This window comes from Triturus cristatus, chromosome 1_2, assembly GCF_964204655.1.
Source record: "Triturus cristatus chromosome 1_2, aTriCri1.1, whole genome shotgun sequence".
Classification (NCBI taxonomy): Eukaryota; Metazoa; Chordata; class Amphibia; order Caudata; family Salamandridae; genus Triturus; species Triturus cristatus.
The window spans coordinates 934449361-934477174 of record NC_140580.1 but is presented as its reverse complement, the minus strand read 5'-3'; the positions used below and the strand labels follow the sequence as shown (position 1 = coordinate 934477174).

Here is a 27814-nt window from a genome sequence, read left to right as displayed (position 1 = left end):
CGGAACACCACATTTAGAATAAATATGGCTGCACGCCTCATGAGACACAGACCATTAGGTAGTTTTCCCCTCCCCACACTCAGCTGCATATGGTTGCCAGGTCATTGTGAATCCTCATGAAAATAATCTGGGGTCCAGAGACCACCTGAGTACAATGTGGATAAAACAACCTGAGATGGGGGACATGTGTACAGAGTACTGGGAAGGGGAGTGCACAGCATAAGGCACGGAGGGGAATGTGTACATGTTTTGCAACAAAATATCTTGTCTGTTGCAGGGAACCCCAGGGAATAATTGCTTGCTGCAATCCCATACCACCTCTTGTGCGACAACAGATCAACGAACTGAACCTGCTTATCCTACAGGCCCGTGAGATGCCTCTGCTCAAGGTGAGTCACCCCTCGGTGTCCGGGTATAAGGATGGCGGTCATAGCCTCACACCATCATGATGTACAGAATGTTGGCACCAGCCCTTACCATATAATTAGTGCAGCATGGTGGCTGCAAAGCATAAATACCAAGGTGACTGAAGTGTAAAGACAAAGTAAATCTTATTACAGCAGAAGGGAGCTGAATGATTTGAGGGACTTATATTAAAAATCGCCTAAAAAAAATATTTTGTTTGTGGAGGTTGATCAACTTGTTAATAGTAGATCAGCTACAAGTGAAACTGAGGGCAAAATGATAAAATAAATTTAGCGCTAGGATTCAAAACAACCCTTGAAGAGTTTGTCTTGCGAGCCATTTTGAGACTTTTGTTGCCGATTCTGCAGCACATGAAAGTTTGATATCAATATACGTAGCACTATCCCACTGAGCCGGGACTCACACTCTGCTAACCTTGGAACCATGTTTGTCTTTTCCTTTTCCTCTCTCTCTTTCTACAACAAATCACCCTACTGCTTCTAAATCATATACTCCTCTGTCCTTCTCATCCACAAGTCCCTACCATTAATCCACCTTGCTTACTCCTCTAACAAAGTTATTTCATGACTGGTAATTGTTACTTTTTGCTTCCACCACATTAGACTTTCTCTCCCACTCCGTCCACACCAACACATTCTCCACATTACATTTTTCTTTACACTTTTCCCTACCAAACCTCTGTCCGCAGAACCACTAACCTCTTTCTTGGTCATCCCTTCACTCCTTGTATGTCCCTGGCTACCTTTTTCTACTACCACCATACCTCCCGATACGTGCTCCACTTCTCTCCAATACTTAACCACTCTTCCTCTCACTACTGATATTGCCTTTGGCCCTCCCCTTCGTTGATGTTACTCTCAAAATTCCTGCTGTTGCTAGCTTCAGACTTCGCTTGTCTTCACACCCCCAGCACTGTCTCAACACAGTGTTTCTTGTAGCTGACCTGCTTTGTCTCCTCTTACTCGACATGCAGAGATGAGTGACTACAGCACTGTCACAAAGTCACCCGATCATGGGATTTGGCAGTCTTGGAATGAGAAGTGTCTGTTGTGTGGATTTCTGAGCTGGTAATAAATGACTAATTAGGTTTTACTGTTTTCAAACCCCATAGTCTGAAATTCAGTGCAGTGTAAAGAAGCGAGGACCAAAGCCAGATACTGAGGTAGGAAATTCACCCCCCCCGAAGGGGCTGTGCACCTCCTTTTTTTCCTTTTCTTGAACCTCTGAGCATGAATAGTTCTGTATAGTGTATTACTTCAATGATTTCTTAATATGGACAATGGGCATGAACAAAGTCCACTCAATAGCTGTGTTTATGCCAATTTGAATTGTTGTTTAGAGAGACATGTCCCTTATTATGCACATACTTGAGCAAACATTTGAGGTCTATTTGATTAACTCCATACAGAAACCAGTTTCGGAAGCAGAGTTGTCTGCAGTTATACAACATTTCTGCCTTCTGTGTCTTACACAGCTGTTGCCTTGCTACTGAGCCCTTCCTGTGCACATGGCCAGGCTGCTTCATTTTATTTTGTGACTCCTATAAAAACACTGCATTCTTCTCTTTTGGCTTTAGAGAATCGAGTCTTTTCTGTTCAGCCCTCATGATGGATCCCAGGCAGCTTTCTATGAAGTCCAAAACTTCTCTAGCTCCGGTAAGACAGCATAGTCTGATGTTTTAACTTCAACAGAGAGCATTAGTACATAGATATTGGCAGCTTAGTGCAGATTATCTTGTGATTTTGTATAATAAATGGGAAAAACTGAAATCAGCTGGAGTATCTGTGTATTTTTTTGCCCGAGGACAGCCCTATAGTCCAGCCATGAGATTTTCTTACAGTGGGTGTATAGTAAGCTCAACCAGCCTAAGGAAGGGGCTAACCTTTCCAAGCACCTGGTGTATATAGGTCATGGCTCTGTTAAGGTATTAGCAACAGGATATTAAGTTAAGGACAAAGTCATAGTTCCATATGACCGCAGTAAAATAACTAAAATACTGAACCTTTGATTGTATGCCGGGGGTTTGTGGCAGTAACACAGTTCCATGTCCTCACAGATTGTAGGATACTGACTAGACTGCATTAGGGACTTGAATGTGGCAAGTTGTCATGTAAGAACTGTTTTGAGTAGTAGTTGGGTGATACAGAAGTCTCAGAGTTTGGTGGAAAATTGCCACTCCAGGACTGATACTATGATGAAAGTGACAGGATGCTAAGGCTGTGGTTGTGGGGCAGTTTCAGGATTCCATGTGAGGATTTAGATCAGTGTTTAGGTGCTATTGGAAGACTGATGTAACTGACTATTGTTATGATGTGAGAACTATGTTTGAAAGTCTTCAGCAGAATAACATTGGAGAACAGAGTTGAGTATATAGAAGACTTGCCATTAAAGGTCTATATTGTAGCAGAGCAGCATGCATTACGGCTGGTGGATGGGAGGGAAAGCATTAGGATTCCAAGTGGGAACTGGGATGTTGAGGCACTAGAAAGATTCCTTCTGAGTGCCAAGTGGATGCTTAGCAAATAAAACCATGGATCTGACACACTTTCTCTGTTTTCAGAACCAGCACTACCTCTGAAGCGGGGAAGTCTGTTTTCTGAGGATGAGGAGGAAAAGGCCCCACTCTCCAGTTCCTTATTTGCCCGGGCCAGCATCAGCATATTCAGTGTGAGTACTCGCCAGGATTGAGGTGTCTGAAATCTTGCATGAGTCACTGAGTGTGACCAGAGATGCAGGTATTGCAGGACATTTACTTGATACACAACCTGTAACCAGAGGCATGTGAGACCTATGGTCTGTGGCAGAGACATGGACTGTCGCATTTAAGCAAAAGGATGATGAACTAAAATCAGAGTGCTTCTGTAGTAGAGCAGTTTCCTTGCAAATAGGATCCTATTCAATTTGAGCCATTTATATGCCTGACCAGGGCTAGTGTCAATTCTAAATCTTATTTGTTTACTTTTAGACCCATATGTCCTCTCTAGTGTCCCATAAGGGAGCCAGAACTGCCATTTTCGATGACTCTTTACTCTCTGAAAGGCAAAACTTTTTTTTAAATTTAAACTCAACACAAACATTTCTTATGTAGTTTGTGCATAGAACTAATATGAAATTGGACAAAAAATGCTAAAATGTTGACATTTACATAAGATTTGTAAAAGTAATCTCTAGCAATTTATTAGTTTCCTAGAAAGCAGGCTGTTGGTATACATTTCCCTGAATGTTCTGGATTCAAAATGGTCTCTTCACCCCCTCAAGGCCATCAATTATGCTGAAGGTGTTTCTGGTCAAATCGCTCCTTGTCTGAATTTGCCATCGTTCATCAAGTTAGTTAGAAATTTGGCACAATTAAAGAATGTTCATTATGCTCACAAATTGTGTCCAGTTTACCTCCTGCCCAGCATAATGTTAATTTACTTTTTCCCTCTGGTTTTATCTTCAACCACATGCAGGAATACTGACTCCTATTAATAGACATCTGAGAATTGACTGCCTCATATCCATTAGGCATTTAATTAATTCTGTGCAGAACGAAACGTGTTTGTCTGTAGGTGGTTGGTACCATACATTATCATTAAGTTAAGTGTTGTTGCTGCAACTCCTTGCATTTGTTTGAGGGTTCAGATCTGCAAATGTAGCACTCACTTGTTGCTCTGGTGTGCAAATGCAGTTATTATGTCTAATGCTAGTCCCTTTACTGTCCAGAATATCCTTTTTGTTTGTCTTCCTGTGTTCAAGAGATTCTGAAACAGTAACAATTTTTTTAGAGTTTTATCATTTGAGCCCCAGATAAACATGCTTCTTGTTGCCCATGTGATTGTGTTTTTTTAATCTGGTAAGTTTTGCATGCGCATGTAATTTTTGTTGGAATTTTTGTTTGGGGCCCAGAAGGTAGGTTCTGTGCAGAGTGTTTCATTCAGTTGTTCTTGGAAAGTGTAGAGCTGCTTTTGTTACCTTACTGACATTAAATACGTCATGTATTTATTTTGGCTGACATTTTCAGGTAGAGCCTAGGCAGATCTTGTACTGTCTCTTCAAGACATTTATATTTATACACTTTGTGGGCTTACAGCCCGTCGATTGCCTTTTTATTTGTTACTTCCATTGTCTTTTAAAAAGGCTTGCTTGTGGATAATCTTTTCTTTTTGTCCCTCCTTGGTGTCATTTGTTTCCTTCCATGGAGCAGCGCCTAACTACTGGTATCATTCCCCTTTGCTGTTCATCTGTTTTGGGGCACTATTTTTTAGTTTCCTGCTCGTGTTTGGCGAAGCTTCCCTTTTTTGGGGGGTTCCCCATGGTAGCTTAAAGACATCATCTTTCAGGCCATCTCCCTTATCTATGGGGCTGCTTTTTGCTTTAACCCTCTGCCACCGTCTGTTTCTTCGCGACTGTGAAACATTCCGCAATAAAGTTGTTTGTTTGTTAAAAGAAGTTACTTTGCCAAATCAGTTTTGAGTGCGCTCTACCATTCCATAGCAGGGGGTTCACAGGACTTGGACGCAGGTTTACAATCCTCAGACGTTCATCCTTGCAAAAACGCATCGTAGTCATAGTTTAGCCGTGTTCCTGTGGCGGCTGCTTCTGTGTGAGTCGAGAGATTCACACCACCCTTCCTTTTTCGCAGTGTGGGGTGAGGCGCTGCCTGGCTTACACGGAGCGGCACTTGAGAGCCGGTTATGCTTGTTTGCCATCTGTGCCTCCCACAGGATCCTTGCTCTGCAATGGCTGTCGGTGATAGTGAGTAGTGACTGATGGACTTATGGTTGGCGCACAGCACTATAAAAATTGTGTTCTCAGCACCCCTTTTGTGAAGCTTCATTCAAGTTCACAACGGTGCTGTGCGCATTGACTGCTACATCTGCTGTAATAGAACTCTTGGAGCGCGAACTTGACCTGTTAGGGTATCAGAGCGCTTTACAGGGAATCATAGCAGTGTACAATAGGCATGGAATCACAAAGTATACGAAGGTAAAGAGGGGGATGGGGTGCTGGATACATAATGGGTGGCAGACACGTAAGTACAGTATACATTTAGGTTACTCAAGATAAGGACCCAGGCTTATTGATGAGGTAGCTCGGTACTCCGAAGGAAGGCGCTAATCGGTAGTTGGTCAGGGTCTCTGTGTTGGTAGGAGGCAACATTTAGGAGAGGAATTTACCCATAAGGAAGGTTTTGTCCTCCTTTTTGAAATGTGCCAGAGAAGGGATTCTTCTGATGGCAGGCGGGAGAGAGTTACATATTCTTGGAGCGGCTCCAGAGAAGGCCCGATTGAAGTTTTTTTTTTTTTTCCGGAACCGTGCAGGTTGGAGTAAGAGGTCTCTAGCGGACCTGGAGTTTCTAATTCCACCGGATACCACAAGTTTCTGTGCGAGATAGGCAGGGGAGTTTGAGTATAAAGCCTTTTGTGTGATGCAAGCCAGTTTGAGTTGTATTCTAGCCTCGAAGGGAAGCCAGTTCAAAGCTTTCAGGTGTGGAGAGATATGGTCAATTTTTTTGAGCTTGTAAGAAGTCTGACCGCAGCATTAAGGCAGGCTTTTAAGGGTGCCAGGGAGATTTTGGGTAGACCTGAGAGCATAGAACAGCCATACTCCAATCTGGAGATTACTAGCGCTTGGACGGCACTTTTTAGGTGGGCAGTGTCAAGGAAGGGTTTCAGTTTCCTAAGGTAGCTCAAGTGGAATCTGGCTGATTTGGCCATCCAGTTGACGTGGTCTTGCATGTTCAAATTGCAGTCAAGGGTTAGTCCCAGAGATTTTGCTGAGTCCACGATGGTCGGTGGGCAACCTAAGGCTGTGATAGCCTTGATCCATATCTGCATCTCGGGATAGGTTTTTGGAGGGGAAATAAGGCGAAATTCTGTTTTCTTTGTGTTGAGTTTAAGATGATTGGAGGTGAGCCAATGGACTGTTGATTTCAGGGCCTCATTCAGGGAAAGAATCTCCTCGAGAGAAGAGGCTTTGATGTAGAGCGGAGTGTCATCAGCATACATATGGTAGGAGATATTCGCTGTACGTAGTACTTCGGCCAGTGGTTCAAGGTAAAGGTTGAAGAGGGTAGGGGACAGGGTTGATCCTTGAGGGACTCCGATCGTGACCGTAGAGGGAGCAGATAGGTTGCTGTTAATTAGGAATTGCTGCGATCGGTTTTGGAGGAAGGATCTAAACCATTCTAGAACAGAGCCATCTAAACCCATCCTGAGTTTGAGGCGTTCAAGTAGTTTTTCGTGGTTTACCGTGTCGAAGGCCGAGGATAGATCTAGGAGGATTAGAAGGCACGCTTTTCTTGGTCCCGGGCTTGGAGGGCATCGTCCACGATGTGGAGCATGGTCGTTTCAGTACTGTGCCCAGGTCTGAATCCAGATTGGAAGTCATCGAGAGGGTGGAAGTTGTTGATGTGCTGACTTAGTTGCTGTTGTACACACTTCTCCAACACTTTAGCTAGGAGGGGGATGTTAGAGATGGGTCTGAAGTTGTCATGGCAGGCTGGATCCAGCGACGGCTTTTTCAAAATGGGGAGGACTTGGCCAGCTTTCAGAGGGTCAGGAATGGAACCCTGCTGGAATGAGGCGTTAATTATTGCAGTCCAGCTAGGAATAATGGACTGGGCAACGGCCGCTAGGCAGTTGGATGGGAGCGGGTCGTTGAAATGGTTATTCGGGTTTAGGGCCGATAGAATTTTAGAGACGGGGTCTTCGTCATAGAGACTGAAGTCAGTCCAGAGCGCTTGATTTTTAGGTGAAGTTTGTGGAGGCATCGCAGGAGGAGGAGGCAGGTCAGGAAGGGATAGGGAGTATGTGGCGGCACTAAGTTAATTTCCTAAGGCTGTGGCTTTGTCAGCGAAAAAGGAGGAGAATTCCTCAGATATTAACGACTTGGGGGTTTCTTTAGAAGTTTTGGCCAGTTTATTGGATTGGTATTTGACCAGATCGAAGAGCCTGCGGGGTCTGTTCTTGGCGTTCTCAAGTTCAGATCTGAAAAATTAGTTTTTTAGAGTTGAGGATGTTCTTGTTGTAGGCATTTCTGGCCTGACGGAGAAGTTTTAGATGTGCGGCGGAGGGGTGCTGTCTCCAGATTCTTTCGGATTGCTGGAGGCATCGCCTCTCATTGTTGAGGGATCCAGTGAACCAGGGGTTCCTGTCTTTAGCGATGGCTTCCTTAGCTGCCGGTGAGTGCAGCTCTGCAATGGCTCTTACTGTTGTATTCACCTTGAAAAATGTGTGCACAAGTCAACCATTTGTGGTTTCCTGTCTACTATCTGCACGCAAATGCCAGAGAGTTATGCCATATTTGTAGGGAATGTGTGTTTTCTTCAGCTAGGGAGGAAAATGGCCTTCTGTGCCTCTGTTGATCATAATAAATGGACGGACCACACTTGCATGACAGGCTTAAACATTGTCCTGGTTTAGCGGCTCTCAGCTTGTCTCAAAACAGTTAATGTTTATAAGGAAATAAACACATAGTCTCCACGGGTCTGTTTTTATGACACAACAGTGAGAATGCGGCCGTCCTTCCTGTTCTTTTATTTTGCTAAGTATAACCCATGTTGACCATCAAGCTTTGTAAAGACAGTCTGGAGAAGTACGGACTGGGTAAATAATGTTGTAGAATGCAGAGCCACAGTGCACTATCTTTACCACGTTTTATGCTATGATTTTTTGACATTTTGTTGTTTTTTGCATGCTTGTAATGTTTGTTTACCCATCTATAAAATCGAGCCAGAATAGTGAATAACTTACTTCACTGATGTGCTTGGGTACCGTTAATGCTAGTCTCTTGAAAATATATAACTTTACTAACACTAGAATTACTTTTGCGGGTGATGTGTGTAAGAGCTTGATCAGGCAGGGCACTTGCTGGACCCTATTCTATCGAATTCTGCTCTAGTCTGTAACTCTCCTGCTCTTCCCCTAAATTGGACAGATCATTATGCCGTCCACTTCCAACTCAATGTCTCTGGAAACCCTTTCCCCTCATCCACTTATAGTAATGGGAATAAGAGACCATGGTATAAGTTAAATCTAGACTTGTTAAATAGCCTCCTGGAAGCGAATTCCCCAGATTTAGAACTCCCGCTCAATTCTTTGAATATGGCGGTTTCCAATTGGCTTTCCTCTTCTATTAATCTCTGTTTGCCTTTTACATCAAAAAACAGCTCCTCTCATCGTCCTTCGGTCCCCTGGTTTAACAATGACTTGAGGATCCTGAAATCTAAGTGCAAATCCCTGGAAAGGAAATGGCGCAAATCATATGCTTCCAGCTGTAAAGCTGATTATAAGGCAGCCCTTCACATATGCCATTCCGCTTGCAAGGCTGCAAGGGCCACATATGTCTCAAATACCATCAATAATGCTTTAAATCACCCTCAAGTCTTGTTTTCCATGGTTAAAAAACTGGCTGGTGCAAACACTCTTCCTCTACCTCCCGTTCTTGATTCTACTAGATGTAATAACATCGCTAATTTTTTCATCACCAAGGTAAAAACGATTTATAGTACTTTAAATTGTTCTGTTCCTGATGCCCCTGATAAACTGGGCCCAGATAACAATCACATGAATCCGCCTGGCACATTAAAAATCTCACAGTAGCCCTTCCTCGATGATGACTCTTTTGCCAATTGCTTAACCAGGGTAAAGTCAGGCTCCCCTTTGGATCCTTTACCGGCTAACATCTTGAAACAACTTTCTCCTGCTGTATTGGGAATCTTTAAGGGGCTCCTCAATTCCTCTCTACGTGAATCCTCTGTCCCTTTGGATTGGAAACACGCAATGGTGGTCCCCCTGTTAAAAAAGCCCAATGCTGACTCTTCGGTTTTAGCCAATTACCGTCCCATTTTACTTCTACCTATACTTTCCAAAATCTTGGAAAAACATATTAATTTTCAGTTAACTACCCATATTGAAAATGCAAAATTTCTACATCCTTCCCAATCTGGTTTCAGGACACATTTCTCAACAGAGACTACATTACTAGGAGTAACTGAAAAATTACGCGCTTTTTTGGATCAGGGCAAGACTATGGCACTCATTTTATTAGATCTGAGTGCCGCATTTGATACTGTGTCTCACTCCATCCTGTTGAAATCCCTTCAGTCAGCAAGAGTGGAAGGATCTGCCCTTTTATGGCTGTCCTCCTTCCTCAGTGATCGTACTTTTCAGGTCTTTTCATCTAGCTCCTCTTCTACCTCACGTTCATCTGCATATGGAGTTCCCCAGGGGTCCACCTTGAGCCCAGTGCTCTTTAACATCTATGTGAGACCCCTTGCTACCATCGTTGAGGACGCAGGTCTCACATTATACTCCTATGCAGATGACACTCAAATCATTTTCTCCTTATCCTCTTCTAAAGACACTCCTGTATCCTCATTACGGAACGGTTTACGTCAAGTTTCGGAATGGATGAATGCTAACTGTCTGAAATTGAATGGGGAGAAAACCGAAGTCATCATTTTGGGCAAAGATAAACATCTTTGGAACCCTCATCACTGGCCCCAAGAAAGGGGTCCTTGTCCCAAGCCAGTTGCTCAAGCTCGCAACTTAGGGTTCATCATTGACAGTCAACTCTCTATGCGGCAACAAGCAATCAGCATTGCCGGTACCTGTTTTTCTATACTTGGATGGCTACGAAAGATCATTTGGATGCTCCCCGTCTCAACTCAGAGAACCGTGGTCCAGGCTCTTGTCATCTCCCGCCTGGACTACGGGAATGTACTCTATTTGGGGAGCAACAAAGAACTTTTGAATAAGCTCCATGTGGTCCAAAATTCTGCGGCCCGTCTCCTTTGCCATGTCCCAAGAAAAACCTCCATCTCCCCTTTCTTTGACAACCTTCATTGGCTTTGCATTGGAAGTCGAATTAAATTTAAGGCCTTCTGCCATATTTTTAAAATCAAGCCAGGCTTAGCACCTACATACCTGCATGAATTGATTCACCCTTACACTCCGCTTCGCGCCCTGCGCTCCTCCTGTCTAGGTAACCTGGCACTTCCTAGAATTAAACTGGCTAGAATGGGCGGACGCTCTTTCTCATACCTTGGACCCAGATTTTGGAACTCTCTTCCTAATCACATGAAACACGAATCTTCCTATCTCAAGTTTCGACGCGACCTTAAAACCTGGCTTTTCACCCAGCAATTGGCTTAGTTACCTAGTCTAGATTCTAGACATACTCGCGCCGGGAAACCCTGTCTGGGGTAGCTGTGCGCCTTATAAAATTAATTTAATAATAATAATAATGCTGGTGTATCTTTCTATTAATAAAAGTATTAGCTTCTTGTTGCTGCTTCAAAGCTTTTCTTGGTTCTGCCTCCAACTATTATATTATTATTATTATTAATAATAATTAAATTTGTAAGGCGCGCAGCTACCCTATCCAGGGTTTCCCGGCGCAAATATGTCTAGAATCTAGACTAGGTAACTGAGCTAATTACTGGGTGAAGAGCCAGGTCTTAAGGTCTCGTCGAAACTTAAGGTAGGAAGCTTCCTGTTTCATATGGTTAGGAAGGGAGTTCCAAAGTCTGGGTCCAAGACACGCAAAGGAACGTCCGCCCATTCTAGTTAGTTTAAATCTAGGGGGTACCAAGTTACCTAGAGTGGAGGAGCGCAAGACTCGATGAGTAGTTCCTGCAAGTATGGCGGAGCCGAACCTTGCTTGATTTTAAAAATATGACAGAGGGTCTTAAATTTAATACGGCTTCCGATACGAAGCCAATGCAGGTTGTGAAGAAAAGGAGAGATGGAAACTTTTCTAGGAACGTGGCAGAGAAAGCACGCCGCAGAGTTTTGGACCACCTGGAGCTTGTTCAAGAGTTCCTTGTTGCTTCCCAGATAGAGTACGTTCCCGAAGTCCAGGCGAGAGATGACAAGAGCCTGGACCACAGTTCTTTGAGTAGAGGCAGGAAGCATCCAAATGATCTTCCGTAGCCATCAGAGTATAGAGAAACAGGTACCAGCGGTGCTAACCGCTTGTTGCCGCATGGATAATTGACTGTCAATAATAAACCCTAAATTGCGGGCCTGAGCGACTGGCTGGGGGAACAGACTCATTTCTTGGGGCCAATGATGAGGGCTCCAAAGATGTTTATCTTTGCCCAGAATGATCCCCATTCAATTTCAAGCAATTGGCATTCATCCATTCTGAAACTCGACGTAATCCACTCCGTAGAGAGGATACAGGAGCATCTTTAGAAGAGGATAAAGAAAAAATAATTTGTGTGTCATCGGCGTAGGAGTACAAGGTGAGGCCTGCATCCTCAACGATGGTCGCAAGGGGTCTCACATAGATGTTGAAGAGCAATGGGCTCAAGGTGGACCGCTGGGGAACTCCATATGCAGATGAGCGAGGAGTAGATGGAATGAGTTGGTGGTCTGTCAAGTTCCAAGGCGACAGATGTCAACATCACTTAACCCTCCCCCACGTTTTGCGCAGCCTGAATGGCAATAGCAGGGACTGAAGGCAAGGCAGAACGTTTTTTAAAGTGTCCGTTTATGAACCACCTTCGTGCATATGGACGCATACTTGGTGCTGCACACGATTTCCATCAGTTTTATGCTATTATTTTTTGGACATTTTTTTTCCGCATGCTGGTAGTGTTTGTTTACCCATCTATAAAATCAAGCCAGAGTAGCGAGTCACTTACTTCGCTGATGTGCTTGGGTACCGTTAATGCTAGTCTATTGAAATGATATACCTCTACCCACAGTAGAATTACTTTTGCGGGTAATGTGTAAGAGCTTGCGACGCTGCTGTATATTTCAGTTAACAAAAGTATTGGCTTCCTGTTGCTGATTCAAAGCTTGCCTTGATTCTGCTTCCAGCTATTATATATTCGCGGGATAGGTTACTGGTCTGCCTCTAGTTCCAGGGGGCTGATGTCAACATCACTGAACCCTCCCCCACGTTTGGCAAAAATATTGGAACGCCTAAATGGAGATGGCAGGGACTGAAGGCAAAGGAAAATGTTTAAGTATCAGTTTATGAATCACCTTCATGCATATGGATGCATACTTCGTGCTTCACACGATTTATCATCAGCATTGCAAAACACACAAAATGATCATAGACCATGTCACGTTTGAGACGTCAGTCAGTGTTGATTTTTAGTCAGAAGACTTGCATTATGAGTTTGCCTTATTTTTTGGGTTACCTTGTAATTAGCAGATGGATGCCCGCGCATGCAAAGTGCGCTTTGTTAAAAATCCAACTGGTTGGTTCAAGGATGGGACCTTAAGTTTGCCCTGTCAGAGGCACATATTTCCCTCATTCTTTTACTTTGCTTTTTGGTGTATGCAGATCTGCATATGGGTGGGGAAAGCAGATCTACCAATACCATTCTACCAAGAAGTACAAAACAGAATTTGAGACAAATGGACGAACACGTAGGCTAAATGTTTATATGCAATAAAAACCAAAAAAAGATTTATTGCATGCATTTTTTACAAACCCATAATATCCAACATGCATCAATTATTCAGCACAACATTAAAAGTTAATTAATAAGAAAACATACAATCTACAAACACAACACACTACTGTACAAACGAGCAAAAAATAAATCCAAAACTCACAATGGCTAGATGCCATTGCTTGTCGAGAGCTACTTTTAAAGACAGTAAGTATGAAGGACTGTAAACATGTTTAATGGTTTTAACAACTTTGACGAAGACAACCAACACACTGAACCCTCACCAACCACCCCCGACACCCTGAAGCCAGCGATCGACAACTGGACAGCCCTCACCACCGAAGACACACTGAAGACTATGAAGTCAATCCACTCCGGGACCCCCACGGACCGCTGCCTCAACCACATTTTCAACAGAGCCTCCGACACCATTGCACCCATGCTCTGCCGCACCATCAACCGCTCTCTGGCAACCACCTCGTTCCCTGATGACTGGAAACACGCTGAGATCAAGCCCCTCCTGACGAAACCCTCGGCGGACCCCACCGACCTCAAAAACTACAGACCAATCTCCCTGCTCCCGTTCCCAGCGAAAGTCATCGAGAAAGCCATCAACAGCCAACTCGCCACATTCTTCGAAGAGCACAACATCCTCGACTCCTCCCAATCCGGCTTCAGACCAAACCACAGTACGGAAACTGCCCTCCTCGCCGCAACAGACGACATCAGTACCTTACTGGACAAAGGAGAAACAGCAGCCCTCATCCTCCTCGACCTGTCAGCGGCATTCGACACGGTCTCTCACCGCACCCTAATACGCAGACTTCATGACGCAGGGATCCAAGACAAGGCCCTCGACTGGATCCGCTCCTTTCTCTCTGGCAGAACACAGCAGGTCAGACTCCCCCCTCCCCCCCCCCCCTTTCCTCTAAGACCCTACACCTACCACCTGCGGAGTCCCCCAGGGGTCCTCCCTCAGCCCTACGCTCTTCAACGTCTACATGGCTCCGCTCGCCCCCATCATCAGAACCTACGGGATCAACATTGTCTCATACGCAGATGACACCCAACTCATTCTCTCCCTATCCAACGGACCCAACACCGCCAGACAACTTTTGAGAAGGAATGAAAGCCGTCGCCAAATGGATGAAAAACAGCTGCCTACAACTAAACGCCAACAAAACGGAAGTACTCATCATGGGCCCAAACCCAGACGCCTGGAACGACATCTGGTGGCCCCCCGCCCTCGGAAGCGCGCCCACCCCCACGGACCACGCACGCATCCTGGGAATCATCCTGGACTCAGAGCTCAAAATGGACCGCCAGATCAACTCTGTCTCGTCCTCCTGCTTCCACACCCTCTGCCTCCTACGTAAGACCTTCAAATGGATCCCCCTCGAACACAGAAAGACCATCACTCACGCCCTGGTCACCAGCAGGCTTGACTACGGCAACGCACTCTATGCCGGAATAAACAAAAACCTCACCCGCAAGCTACAGAACATCCAAAACGCCGCCGCAAGACTGGTCCTCAACCTGCCAAGACACTGCCATATCTCCCAGCACCTGCGCACACTCCACTGACTCCCCATCGAAGCTAGAGTCACCTTCAAGATGCTAACCCACGCTCACAAGGCCCTCCACGACACCGGACCAGCATACCTGAATAGCCGACTCAAATTCCACGCACCCCAAAGGACCCTACGATCAGCCCAGCTCTCCTACGCCGTGGTCCCCCACACCAGAAATACCAGATCGGGAGGCCGCTCCTTATGCGCGGCCAGAGCCTGGAACGACCTTCCGCTCCACCCCAGACAGATAACATCGCTCCCCATCTTCGCAAGAAACCTCAAAACCTGGCTCTTCGACAGACCCCCTCCTTGATGGACTGGAACCTGCGAACCCCCCACACCCCACAGTGCCTTGAGACCCTTACGGGTGAGTAGTCGCGCTTAACAAACACCTGATTTGATTTGATTTGAAAAGTAAGTAATCGAGTTTATCCTATGTATTGTTCTGTTGGCTTTATTCTGTCATTCTTGAATGTATTATTTTACATTCCATCGTTTTTATTACCTAGCTAGATCGAAAGAAACTACTTAATGCCCATAGATTATCATATTATATTTCCTGTCATTGCCATTTTAGGAAACTACTCCGCACAGAATTTAGCTTTTACTTATAGGTCAGAGAGGATGAACTTGCAAGCCAAAATGATTTTGACGTGCCAGGTGTCTGTCAGTCACTGCAACATTTAGTAGAAGCCTTCAGTGCTAGGTTCTGAATCCACCAAATCGGTTCACAGAGTACATTTTCCCGAGTCTTTCTTCCTGAGGCACAAACTTTTCTCTACAGAATATATATTTGCCAAGTTATTAAGTTCATTTTCCATTCTCATGTTAAAATATTCACCTCGGATAATTTAAAAGTAAAAATGCATGATTACTTCTAAATATGTCCTTCACAGAGGAGATAGTCCTCATTCATTTTGATTTGGTTCTAGGAGCCAGAAGAGGTTGAAGCCAAAGTGGACATAACTGTGGCCCAGAAGAAGGCTAGGAGTATAATGGAGTCCTTTGAGAACCCTTTTAGAATGGTGAGTTGTTTTCCAGTATATGAGCATTTAAAGGTGGATACTGTCCCTTTTGCCATGTTTTGGCAGCTGCTTTTCGACCCTCAACTCGACTGTAGAGGAAAGATAGAAGGTATTTTTGAAGCATGTCTAAGGGAATTTCAATCTTATATTTTTGAAGATCGGCCATGTGTCTAAGAAAGATTCTAATTGCGAAAGAAACACACAAATCTTCATGTCTAATCCTCGTTACTTCTGTAACATTTCCTTAATGGTGCAAAATTTTTGCTCGCTCAAACCATTGTGTTCACCCAGTAAGCAATATGTTTATTCTCCTCGTCTTCCCGTGCTTCGCCTCTTTTATTTTACACTGCCCTAAGGTGCTTCCAGTCCTTTGCATACAGATGAAGTATGCAATTAGCAGAGATTCTCTCATTGTACTCAGTGGTTAATGGGTGTGGTGCATGACCACTGTATGATATTCAGCACATACTCCTTGGCTGTCTGTGCTCTGTGTCTCTTGATGCATGTGGGACACCCATGCACCATCTTTTTTTCGTTTTTATTTTTTTTAACAATTTCTTCCAGTCAATGCTTCTCACTGTTTTGTGGGCTTGCATCACATGCCAAACATTTCCTATGAATTTAGTGTTTGGTTTGTACATTAAAGTGGATTAGCAACAATGGTCTGAGAGATTATCTTTCTTCTCCTTGTCCTGTGACCTTTAGTGAGCTTACACGATGAGCCAGTGTTCCGAGGCCACAGGTAATTGTGCTCAAGATGAGGTTAATTTTGATAATGTGTTCCCTTTGTTCTTCAGTATCTCCCACAGCGGGAGACCAGCGCTCACGTATCACAGGCTGCTAAATTTGACCCTTCGACAAAGATCTTTGAGGTGAGTGAATCAATCTACATGACAATGACTTAATGCCCATTGTGTCTTTTTGTTTGGTGACTGAGCTCTCCTTTGAGTTGTGTGTAGGTGCTCCACGGTGTCCTTAACTTCTATGTCTGTATTGCTATGTCTGTGTGTATTGGTTTTCTGTTGGGGCACGTCATTCAATTAATGAATGGTCCTGTGCTCTGCCACTCCGTTGTCCAATGGTGTTCCATCATATATTGTTTTGTGATGTAACTCAACCGGTTCTTGCTTTGTATGGTTGTACCTTGGTGTGTTCTCCTGTGGTGTTCTCTACTATGTCAGTGGATTACTTGAAGGTATATGGCCTCCACACTGTCATTATTATTAGTGGGAGCAGTTTATTCTTTTCGCATTGCACAGTGTCACTGTTGTCTCCTTGCTTTGTATAAAGCTGCTTTGCTGTATCCATACATTGTGTTAAACTGCTGTTTCAGTTCTTCCTGTACCATCTCCCTATCTGTCAACATATTGTGAAACACATTTTGTATGTGCCTCTGTGTTGGATGATGGTTCTGCCCTTCATAAGTCTACTGTGTAAGAGCTCTCCACTGTTTTGGAGTGTTGTGTAAATGCTCTGCTCTGTCAGTCTGTTATATGATCCTGCACAGATGTGTGATTATGTTGACTGATTGCTGTAAACTGTGTAAATGCATGTATTACACCTGTTCGCTGTGCACATGCTCTGTATGCTGGTTCTTTACTGTGGTGATACTTTGATATATCAATACATTTCTATGTTAATCTTTCCTGGTAATTGTTGTATTAATGCAGAGCAGAGATACACTCTCACCCAAATTGTCTTTTCGTAGATAAGTCACCGCTGGAAGCTGGTCAGCCAAGCACAGCTCAAAAAAGAAGCCTCTGCAAAAGAGGAGGCAAGGAAGAAAGCCCAGCAGCAACAGATGGGTAAGGAGAGCTGTCTGTTTTTGGGTGCATTTGGGGGTGTCTGGCATTGTAACCGTTTTCAGGCAAATGCCCAGTTTGGGTTGACATGTTAAATGTAGACAGACAGTTGTGAAGTGCAACACTTCGACATGTCTTGCATGGTAGAAATTCACCAATAATACTCAATTGATGAAAGATTATATAGACAGAAAGGTGCATGGAATCTACACTAGTGCGGGCAACAGTTTTCTAAAAGAGACAACTTCTAGCTATGCAGTAACAATCATTTAAAAAAAAAAAAACCGCTGGCAACTGTGAATAATTGGGGGAAATGTATCAAGCAGAGTCAAACATGATGACACTTTGGGGGTAGCAAAAGCCATAAAGGGGTGCTGTACTCATCCACCTTGGTAACATGCAATGTAACAATGGTGTCCGTAGGGGCATGGCATCCACCCAGTGAAAATTCTGTAATACCCCCAATATGGAAGCACAGACTTTGACCTCCGTGCAGCCGCTCTGCAGTGCAACCAATTTCCCTTCCACTTCTTCCAGTTTTCCATCTCACATAGAAGCGGGTGGCCACAGTCCTCACTTTGCAGTCCCTAGATAGTGTGTCTATTTAAGCATATACCATTTCGTCAGTTCTTGGAGCCACAGTCTAACCATTGGGTGTGCCAAGGACTTTCATGTCATGGCAGTTACCCATTTGGCAGGCACAAAGGCGAGGTCTAGAAACCTGTTCATATATTTGATTGCATTTGTGCGTGTCAAAAGACACATTAGACAGTACAGAGGTGTCTTAGGTACCAGCCTCCCTCTCAGTGTCTGTTTAAAACAAAAAAAACCTAGATCTTGCATTGATGAGCATCCATTTTTGATACTTTGTTCCTAACGAAGGGCCGATTTAGTTTGACCAAATGGTGGTTGTCTGGCAGGCATAAATTACTGAAGACTTTACAGTTGTAATATCCTGAGTTATGATGGAGAGTATGTCCACTGGCATGCTTGTGGCAGAGTTAATGAAGGCAAGATGTTAGACCGGATTCTTGTCAATATTGTGTTGAGTAGACAGTTGGCATGATGATTGGCATTACCCAGTGGCTTTCGCCACTTGGTAGCTATAGTTAGGACCATGTTTCCATAAGAAATTGAATTTTGGGGTTTTCTTATAATTTTGGTGCAGTTTGACAAATCTTAAAAAAACGTTCCCCCCAAAAGTCTCATCCACCTTTGCTCCTTGCTGGAAAATTTCAGGGTGATGCTTAAAGCGGGGGTTGAGAAATAGGGTTGGGGATCCCAAAACATTTTTTTCCCCATTCAGTTTCCCATTGTAAAATTAGACACAGTTACAACCAAAATAGCGGATTCCCAGGGCCCTCACACATATATTTGGGGACGGAGCATGCAACCACTGTCTTTCCCGAGCCGTTATATGGCCCTAGTGACCAGAGCATAACTGTGTCCAGTGGACCCAATCCCCCGGGACACTTGTTCCCTTCCTCTGTGAGCACGGGTAGGGATACTTGAACTCCCTCCCCACACAAGCAGAAAACACAGGATTGCTCTCGCCCGGTGGGAGCAAAAACAAAAGCCGCTTCTGCCAGGTGGGAGCAAACTACTCAAGCCGGCTCCCACCACACCCAGGATGGGTGATGACAGGGGAACTGGTGGGGCTGCAGGGGCCATGGGCCTCCTGCATTGGCACCCAAAAGTAGAAAATGTGGCTGCACAGGTCTGACTGCGGTACTCACTGAAGAAAAAGTAAGGCTGAGTGCTGGCAGGGGAGCCTAAATAACATAATTTAGGACAACCCTGCACATGGTGGGGGGCACCAGTTATAGTTACTGCGTGGGTTGAGTCATGTCTATTTCAGTTACCTATAACTTGTGAATGTCATTGTTTTTTTGTTTTTTATTTAAAATTTTATTCTCGATTCTGGCCAGTGGCTTAACAAATAGTTGACTGCCATGACCGGTTCTCTTCAGTTATATCAGGCTCCCAGCTGGCATGCTTATGCAGGTGTCAGGGGAGGCTAGAAGCAAACCTGACGCTTGTCCATGCAGGTACTGATAGTCGGTTGGCATTACAATTATACTGTACTGTTTTATCTCTAAACTTACACTGTGCCAGAATAAGGTGACAGCTGGCATGTGTGTGTTTGTAGGAAGCTGGCTCTTTATATAATATTGCGAACAAAGCAAAACCAAAGGGGATGATGGACGGAGTGTTGAACATTGCAAGCACTCACCCCCAGTCAACTGATCTGGGTTTAATCCATCATCATTCTTTAGCTCAGTCGGAGTGGCGGAGTGAGCTAAAGAATGATGATGGATTAAACCCAGATCAGTTGACTGGGGGTGAGTGCTTGCAATGTTCATCACTCTGTCCATCATCCCCTTTGGTTTTGCCCTCTTTATATAATATACCAAAAAGAGGTATGTTTTGTAATGAGTCCAGGTATCCCTTATGAGTGGACAGGGATTGCTTTAACATTCCCAAGGTGCTCTTTTTGTGGTCAAGCAATCTTAAACTTATCAATAAGTGTTCGAGACTTGTTGCATACACACAGTCAATAAACGATACACACACTTACCCACACTCAATAAGGAGATCCACACAAATATAGAAAAACAACCTGTATCTATAATTTTTAACACCAAGACCTTTGTTATTGGGTAAGTGCTTTTTAAAATAGCACTTTTGAAGAAAACCCATAAATATACGTTCGAGGCATATGAGCTGCAGATTACACACTTGTGCATAGATCGCCATCTGGTGTTGGGCCCGGATGTTTGCAGTTTTTCCTCTTGGAAAGTCTTTGGAAGTCACGAGGTCGGTGACTCCTCCTTTGGATCGTATTGCGCATGGGCTTCGGCTCCATCCTCAGATTGTTTTTTTCCGCCATCGGGTTCGGATGTAATCTTCATCCAGTTCGATGATCGACGCGCAATCCTCACCCCAAATCGCGGTATTGTTTCTATCGCGATCTCCCCACTCGACGCGCCTTCTCATCGGCACAGACCTTCGGTTCCAGTCGTCGACGGCGGCCTTCGGGCCTCTCCAAACTCCGGTCCTGGCTAATGGAAAGGACTCCATTTAAAAAGTGCCCTCGATGTGGGTCCAAATTCCCCCACACCGATCTCCACGAGGTATGCAATCTCTGCCTCTCCCCTGAACACGAGGCTCGAGACTGTCCGGCGTGTATGTCCTTCCGGTCCAAAAAGACTATTCGGGACCGAAGAGCCAGAAGAACCATGTCACACTCCTCGGCGACGATTCCGGACAACATCTTCGGAGAAGGCGTCGACGCTCCAGAACAGCATTACACCGACGAGGGCCTCGTCAGCGCTTCCGAAGCAGACGACTCAGATGTGGAGGACATCACCCCAGTGCAGAGGGTCGGGAGTACTGATCCACCCCACCCCCCCCCCCCCCCCCCCCCCCCCACTTGCCGGCCCCGAAAAAGGCTCCGGTCACGCCTTCGCCTCCGGGCCTAGGCAAGACCGAGGACACTGCTTCCAACACCGCACCCTCGGGCCCGGTAAAGAAGCCAAGCAAGCCTTCCGGCAGCTCGGGCTCAAGCCAGACTACCGTCGGTGCCGAAAAACACGCTTCGGCATCGAAAAAGAAACCGGCCCCCATCTCGACACCGAGCCCCGCACCGAAGCACTCTGGGTCGAAACCCAGCTTTTCTGTACCGACGCCATCTTCGGTACCGACCAAAGCACACAAGGCCACCGGCACCGATACTTCGAAGCCGAAACCCTTCTCGGTGCCGACCAAGCGACCGGAGGTTCCCAAGTCGGGTTCCAAACAACGAACCAGCACAGAAAAGCCTTAAAAGCCAACGGCTCCGGCGCCGACGGACCGAACAACCTCACCAGACCTATTTACACCGGATCTCTGGCAAACAACACTCACCAAGGACCCAAAAACTGGACATTTGACACTCTACCAAAAAGAGACATTTGGAGAAGCCTGCTCCGCCTCCACCTCCAAAGAGGAAAGACTCTGCTACCTCTCCTTTCAGAATACTTTCCCCACCTCCTCCACCTTCCCCGCCTCCACTCCCCCGCATTCTCCACCCCAACCTCATCGTTCTCCCACCCCTTCTCCACACGATGAGGAACAGGTGGACCCATATGATGACATAGGGGATGTGCCCCAGGACCTACCCACAGGGGACCCCACCCCTACAGGATCCCCAGACCCATGGGACGATTACAATATCCCTGATATCCCCAACGTCCCACAAGACAAACTTTACCCTTCCAGACCATCTCCACCGGAAGACTCATTGGGGTTCAACCATCTACTGCAAAGGGCAGCACACTATCACGGGGTAGACTTGCATACCGACCCCGTAGAGGAGGATTTCCTCCTCGACACATTCAACACCACACATAGGTCCACCTCCATATTGCCTATGCTCAAAGGAGTGGTAAAGCATGCGCCAGAAGTTTTTAAGGACCCAGTTAGGGCCAGGGTCATTAACCCGCGCATCGAGAAAAAATACAAATCTGCCCCCACAGATCCCTCCTACATCAGAGGGCCAGCGCCACTAGATTCTCTATTGGTATCCACCGCACGTAAAAGGGCAACCTCCCAGGCGTCAGGCGAAGCACCACCACCTGACAAAGAGTCCAAACTGCTGGACGCATCAGGAAAACGTACTGCATCCCTAGTGGCCAATATATGGCGTATCGCCAGTACTCAAGCGCTATTGGCCAGATATGACAGGGCACATTACGATGAGTTAGAAAGCATAATGCACCACCTCCCTGAAAAATATAAACACTAGGGCCAACAAACTAATTCAGGAGGGTAAAACTATTACTAATACCTCCATACGTTGTGCCCTAGATGCAGCAGACACAGCCTCCGGGGCCATCAATACCAGCGTCCTCCTCCGTCGCCATGCTTGGCTAAGAATGTCAGGGTTTAAACCAGAGGTACAAGCCTCCATCCTTAACCATCCCTTTGACCAAGAACATCTATTTGGCCCAAAAGTGGATGAGGCCCTAGAAAAAATGAAAAAGGATACTGATACGGCATGGGAGCCTTGCAGTCGCACCCTCCTAGACGCTCCTTTCGCCGCTCTTCCTTTCGAAGTACGTCTAGATGCTACTCCTCAGACACAGCGTCCACTTCATACAAATCCCCTACTCAGTCCACCTTCACAAGGGGTTATCAAAGAGTCGGCTACAGGGGTAACAATAACCAGGGCATAGGCAAAACAAACAACGCCCGCTCTGCCACACCTCCTACCCAATGGCTTCCCCCAGACCATCCCACTCCGGTCGGGGGCAGACTCCAACATTTCCTTCCTGTCTGGGCTACCATCACCTCCGACAAATGGGTAACACAAATAATTCGGTCAGGCTACTGCCTAGAACTAATATCTACCCCCCCAAACATTCCGCCCAGACAACGCCCAATGTCACAAGAACATCTAATACTCCTAAAGCAGGAGGTAATCTCCCTCCTACAGAAACAGGCAATAGAACACGTTCCTACCAACCAACAAAATATGGGAGTCTACTCCCTATATTTTCTCATACCAAAAAGGGACGAGACTCTTCGACCCATCCTAGATCTCTGGCCCCTAAACACATACATACACTCAGACCATTTTTATATGGTGACACTTCAGCAGGTACTTCCGCTCTTCTCCCAAAATGACTTCCTCACCACTTTGGACCTAAAAGACGCGTATTTCCACATTGCAGTGCACAAAGCTCACAGGAAGTACCTCAGATTTGTAGTGGACGGACAACACTACCAATTCAAAGTGCTCCCGTTCGGAGTCACAACAGCGCCATGGGTATTCACCAAGTGCCTAGCAGTTGTGGCAGCACATTTGCGAAGACAACACATCCACGTCTTCCCATACTTGGATGACTGGCTGATAAAAGCCAGGTCATACAATCGGTGTGTACAACACATGTCCACCACTATTCAGCTACTCCACCAACTGGGCTTTACAGTAAACCACGATAAGTCCCATCTACAACCATCCCTCATAAAACAATACCTCGGTGCTACCATAGACACCTCGAGCGCTAGCCTACCCCAATCCTGCCAGGATTGCAAGCAATCAAGCTCTACGCACAAAATTCATAGCACAACACTCCCTTCCAGCTCGAGTGTTTATGCAACTAATAGGGATGCTGGCCTCTTGCATCTTCATAGTACCTCCTGCAAGACTCCAGATGCGTCCTCTACAAGAGTGCTTAGCGCGACAATGGAACCAGGCCCAGGGTCAATTAACAGATCTGGTGTAGGTAGACAGTCGCACCCATCGCTCTCTGCAGTGGTGGAACACCACAAACCTTTCCAAAGGTCGACCGTTCCTGGACCCGATTCCTCAAATAGTACTGACAACGGACGCATCGCTCTCCGGCTGGGGAGCTCATCTATTACATCTCACCATGCAGGGCAAATGGACACCTCAACAAAAGTTACTCCATATCAACCATCTGGAGTTACTAGCTATCTTCTTAGCCCTACAACATGACAGCCATGTATTATATTCAAAAACAAGGCGGCACACACTCTCCACAGCTCTCTCAACTAGCACAGAGCATATGGAGATGGGCCATACCCCAGAAAATCTTTCTCCTAGCTCAACATGTCCCAGGAGTCCAAAACGCAGTGGCAGATCTGCTCAGCAGACAGACACAACAGATCCACGAGTGGGAGCTTCACCCGCAAGTTCTTCACCCGTACTTTCAAATGTGGGGACATCCACAGATAGACCTCTTCGCCACCCACGAAAACGCCAAATGCCCAAGCTTCGCCGCCAGATACCCACACCCATTGTCCAAAGGAAATGCGATATGGATGAACTGGTCAGGCAGATTTGCGTACGCTTTTCCGCCTCTCCCACTCATTCCACTAGTGGTGCGCAAACTACAACACTCCCTCACACTAATCCTAGTAGCTCCAACGTGGGCCAGACAACCGTGGTACACCACACTGCTGGAACTATCTGTAGTACCGCACCAAAAACTACACCTCTCCACGCCTCTTACCCCAGAACCATGGAGAGATCAGACACCCGGACCCAGCTCAGCTCAACCTTGCGATCTGGCTCCTGAAATCCTAGAATTCGGGTACCTAAATCTTCCCCCTGACTGTATGAACGTCATCAGAGAAGCTAGAAGACCTACCACTAGAGCGTGCTACGCCGCCAAGTGGAAACGCTTTGTTTATTACAACACCATCGATCCCCTGGACGTCTCCATTCAACACATCATAGGCTACTTACTCCACCTACAAAGGTGCAATCTAGCCTATACGTCCATTCGACTACACCTCGCAGCTATTGCAGCTTACCTACAAAACAGGCAACATCTATCACTTTTTAGAGTACCTGCCATTAAAGCCTTCATGGAAGGCCTTAAAAGAATAATTCCCCCCAGAGTGCCACCCTCACCTGTGTGGAACTTAAATATCGTTCTCACAAGGCTAATGGGGCCTCCCTTCAAACCTCTGCACAAATGTGAACTACAATTCCTAACATGGAAAACCGCTTTTCTTGTAGCCATCACTTCCCTTAGAAGGGTCAGTGAGAACCAAGCACTTACCATTCAAGAACCTTTTCTTCAAATGCACCATAACAAGGTTGTTCTCTGTACCAACCCAAAATTCATCCCTAAAGTCATTTTTCCCTTTCACCTAAACCAATCAGTAGAACTACCAGTATTTTTCTCGCAACCACAGACCGTTGCAGAAAGGGCTCTTCACACACTAGATGTCAAACAAGCCTTACTCTACTACATCGAGAGAACACAACCTTTCTGTAAGACCAAACAACTGTTTGTCTCTTTCTCTCCACCACATAAAGGCAACCCCATCTCAAAATCAGGGATAGCTCGTGGATTGTAAAATGCGTTCAAATCTGCTACCACAAAGCAAAGCGAACGCTATCCGTTCCCCCTAAAACCCATTCTATACAAAAAATAGGGGCTTCCATGGCATTCTTAGGGAACATCCCATTAGATGATATCTGCAAAGCAGCTACATGGTCAACACCGCACACTTTCACTAAACGCTATTGTGTAGATGTGCAAACTAAGCAACAAGCTAGTGTGGGCCAGGCTGTCCTCAAAACATTATTTCAAACCACTGCAACAGATACGGGTGGTCGCCGCTAGGGTTGGGAACTGCTATGTAATCTATGCACAAGTGTGTAATCTGCAGCTCATATGCCTCGAACGGAATATGCTACTTACCAGTATGCATCTGTTCTTGGCATGTAGAGCTGTAGATCTACACACGCCTCCCCGGCTACCTGTATCTGTTCCAGTTTATCTTATTTAGATACTCACACATGGGCATCTTCACTGTTATTACTACGCTCCATCTTTCCCTGCTGGCGAAAAACAATCTGAGGATGGAGCCGAAGCCCATCCGCAATACGATCCAAAGGAGGAGTCACCGACCTCGTGACTTCCAAAGACTTTTCAAGAGGAAAAACAAACTGCAAACATCCGGGCCCAACACCAGATGGCGATCCATGCACAAGTGTGTAGATCTGCAGCTCTACATGCCAAGAACAGATGCATACTGGTAAGTAGCATATTCCTTTTATTGTCTCTAATGCGGTAATGTTATCCTATCAGAAAAAAAATATACAGCATACGAGTACGTAGCGGCGAATTAGAGGACCAATCTTCTGGACTTAAGGTAAGTACGGTTCTGGGAGAAAGGGGCTGAAAGCTGGGACGGGGGGGGGGGGCGGGAGACAATCTGGTTGAACCCACAGGGTGGCTCGGTCTTAGAGATGCTCTGGCACGTAGGGACACCACCAGTCTACTTCTCACCGGGCTGTAGAGCTCAGGTGCAGTGGTGTCTTACGGCGTCTTCTCTGTGCTGCAGGAGAAACTCGCAGCTGCGGGGGGCCTGCACAAAGAGGCTCCAGGCGGTGACTGGAAGTCCAGTCCAGGCAAACAAACCCAAGGAGGGGTCCGACTCTGGAGGGTCTCGGGACCTCTCTGGCACCGTTGGCCTACTTCAACTCCACGGGAGATGATGGTTTCTCATTGAAGTGCTGGCTGTCCTTCCACGCTTTTGGAGGCAGAGCAGCTGCAGGATGACTCGTCTTTGGCGCATATGTCAGGGACAGCACACAGGCCGGCAGGGTTGGTGCCAAGTCAGTTGCTGCTGCTCGGTTCTTGCTATTTATGGTTCTTTGTTGTACTTCATAGGTCGACAGAATCTGCTTTCCTGGTGCCAGGGGCTCCCCTAAGTACTAGATAGAGGGGCGTTGAGGGGAGTGAAGGGTGGTAACCAATGGGCTACTTACCCTTGAGGTCACGACACCCCTTACATGACCACTTGCTGTGGGAAGTGGTCATAACCCTGTCCCAGAGTTCCTAATTCTGCTATCACTAAGATGGGAACATCTGGAAGCTCACCTTAGGGGTGTGAGTGGCGTGGAAGTGCACCACGCCTCCCTGCATATATAATTTCCCTCCTGTCCTGGTGCCAAATGTGCCCAGGGCAGGGGGTTAGCATTTGAGAAGCCATGGTCACATATCAAATATGGCAGAGGCCTTTGAAGCCTCCTGTCTTTAAATGCTGATTACTTAGCCATCCTGCTTGAAGGCGGTGACAATGCCCCCATCCATAGCAGCCATTGTTTCTGCCCTCCAAGGGTAGCCCCTCACCTGCTGGGGGTCAGAAACCTGTCTGTGGAGGCAGGCTTGTCTACACCAGTCAGCCAGCACACTAGAGGCTGGAAGGTTTTCAGGGGGCACCTCTAAGGTGCCCTCTGGATGAATGTATTAATAAATCCACCACAGGACTCTGTGTGGTATCAAATACCTTGTATTATTAAACCCAAACAACATAGATTTCAGTGAAGCTGTCATGTAGCTGGGGAACTTTTTTTTTTCATTTTTTATAACCAGTGTCCAGCACATGTACTTTACATGGCTTGCCTGCTTGTAAGAAAGTGGGTTTCTGTTGCAGTAACCCCCCCCCCCCCCACACACTTTTTGCCTGAACACTGATGCACTTTTCCTTGTTGTGCCCTGGGCTCCTGCCAATGAGATGCCCAGGGCCTGTGTTCCTTCCCTAAAAACTGCCTAATATCCAAAACCCAATTGGCATCTCTGGTCACATGTCAGCCCCTAGGTACCCAGGGCCTTGTGACCAGAGAAGGCCCCTAAGGGCAGCAGCGCTTATTGTGCCTCCCTTAGAGGCCCTGTACTCTGAGACACACACACACACTGAGACACGCACACGCACACACCCCACCCCACCTCTTTGCAGGCTCAGTGTCTTGGTGCAGAACAAAACAGTCGACATGGCACACATCCCTGTGTGCCATGCCCACAACACACACTGCCCTGGCATACCTCAGTCACCCCTCTAGCTGGGCGCCCTATGCCAGTGGTGTGGGCACTGGTGCATGAGCCCTGTGCCCCTACAGTACCCAGGTCCATTCCTGGGCACTGTAAGTGCAGTGCTGCTATTTAAGAGTATATGGTGCTGGGAGCTAGTCAAACACGAACTCCACAGCACCATAATGAAGACTGAGAAGTTTGGTATCAAACTTATCCGCACATTAAACCCGCACTGATGCCAGTGCAGGAT

The 27814-nt window shown here is 46.2% G+C and overlaps 1 protein-coding gene across 1 annotated transcript in view; it reads left to right on the top strand.

Annotated features, from left to right (window-relative positions):
* Window positions 1-27814, top strand: part of EXOSC10 (exosome component 10) — a 207905-nt gene that overhangs the window by 106727 nt on the left and 73364 nt on the right. Inside the window, exons 14-20 of the mRNA XM_085609870.1 lie at window positions 278-389; window positions 1538-1588; window positions 2003-2081; window positions 2987-3093; window positions 15330-15422; window positions 16220-16294; window positions 17131-17227. Coding sequence (XP_085465996.1) covers window positions 278-389; window positions 1538-1588; window positions 2003-2081; window positions 2987-3093; window positions 15330-15422; window positions 16220-16294; window positions 17131-17227 — 614 coding nt within the window. The remainder of the gene's footprint in view (window positions 1-277; window positions 390-1537; window positions 1589-2002; window positions 2082-2986; window positions 3094-15329; window positions 15423-16219; window positions 16295-17130; window positions 17228-27814) is intronic.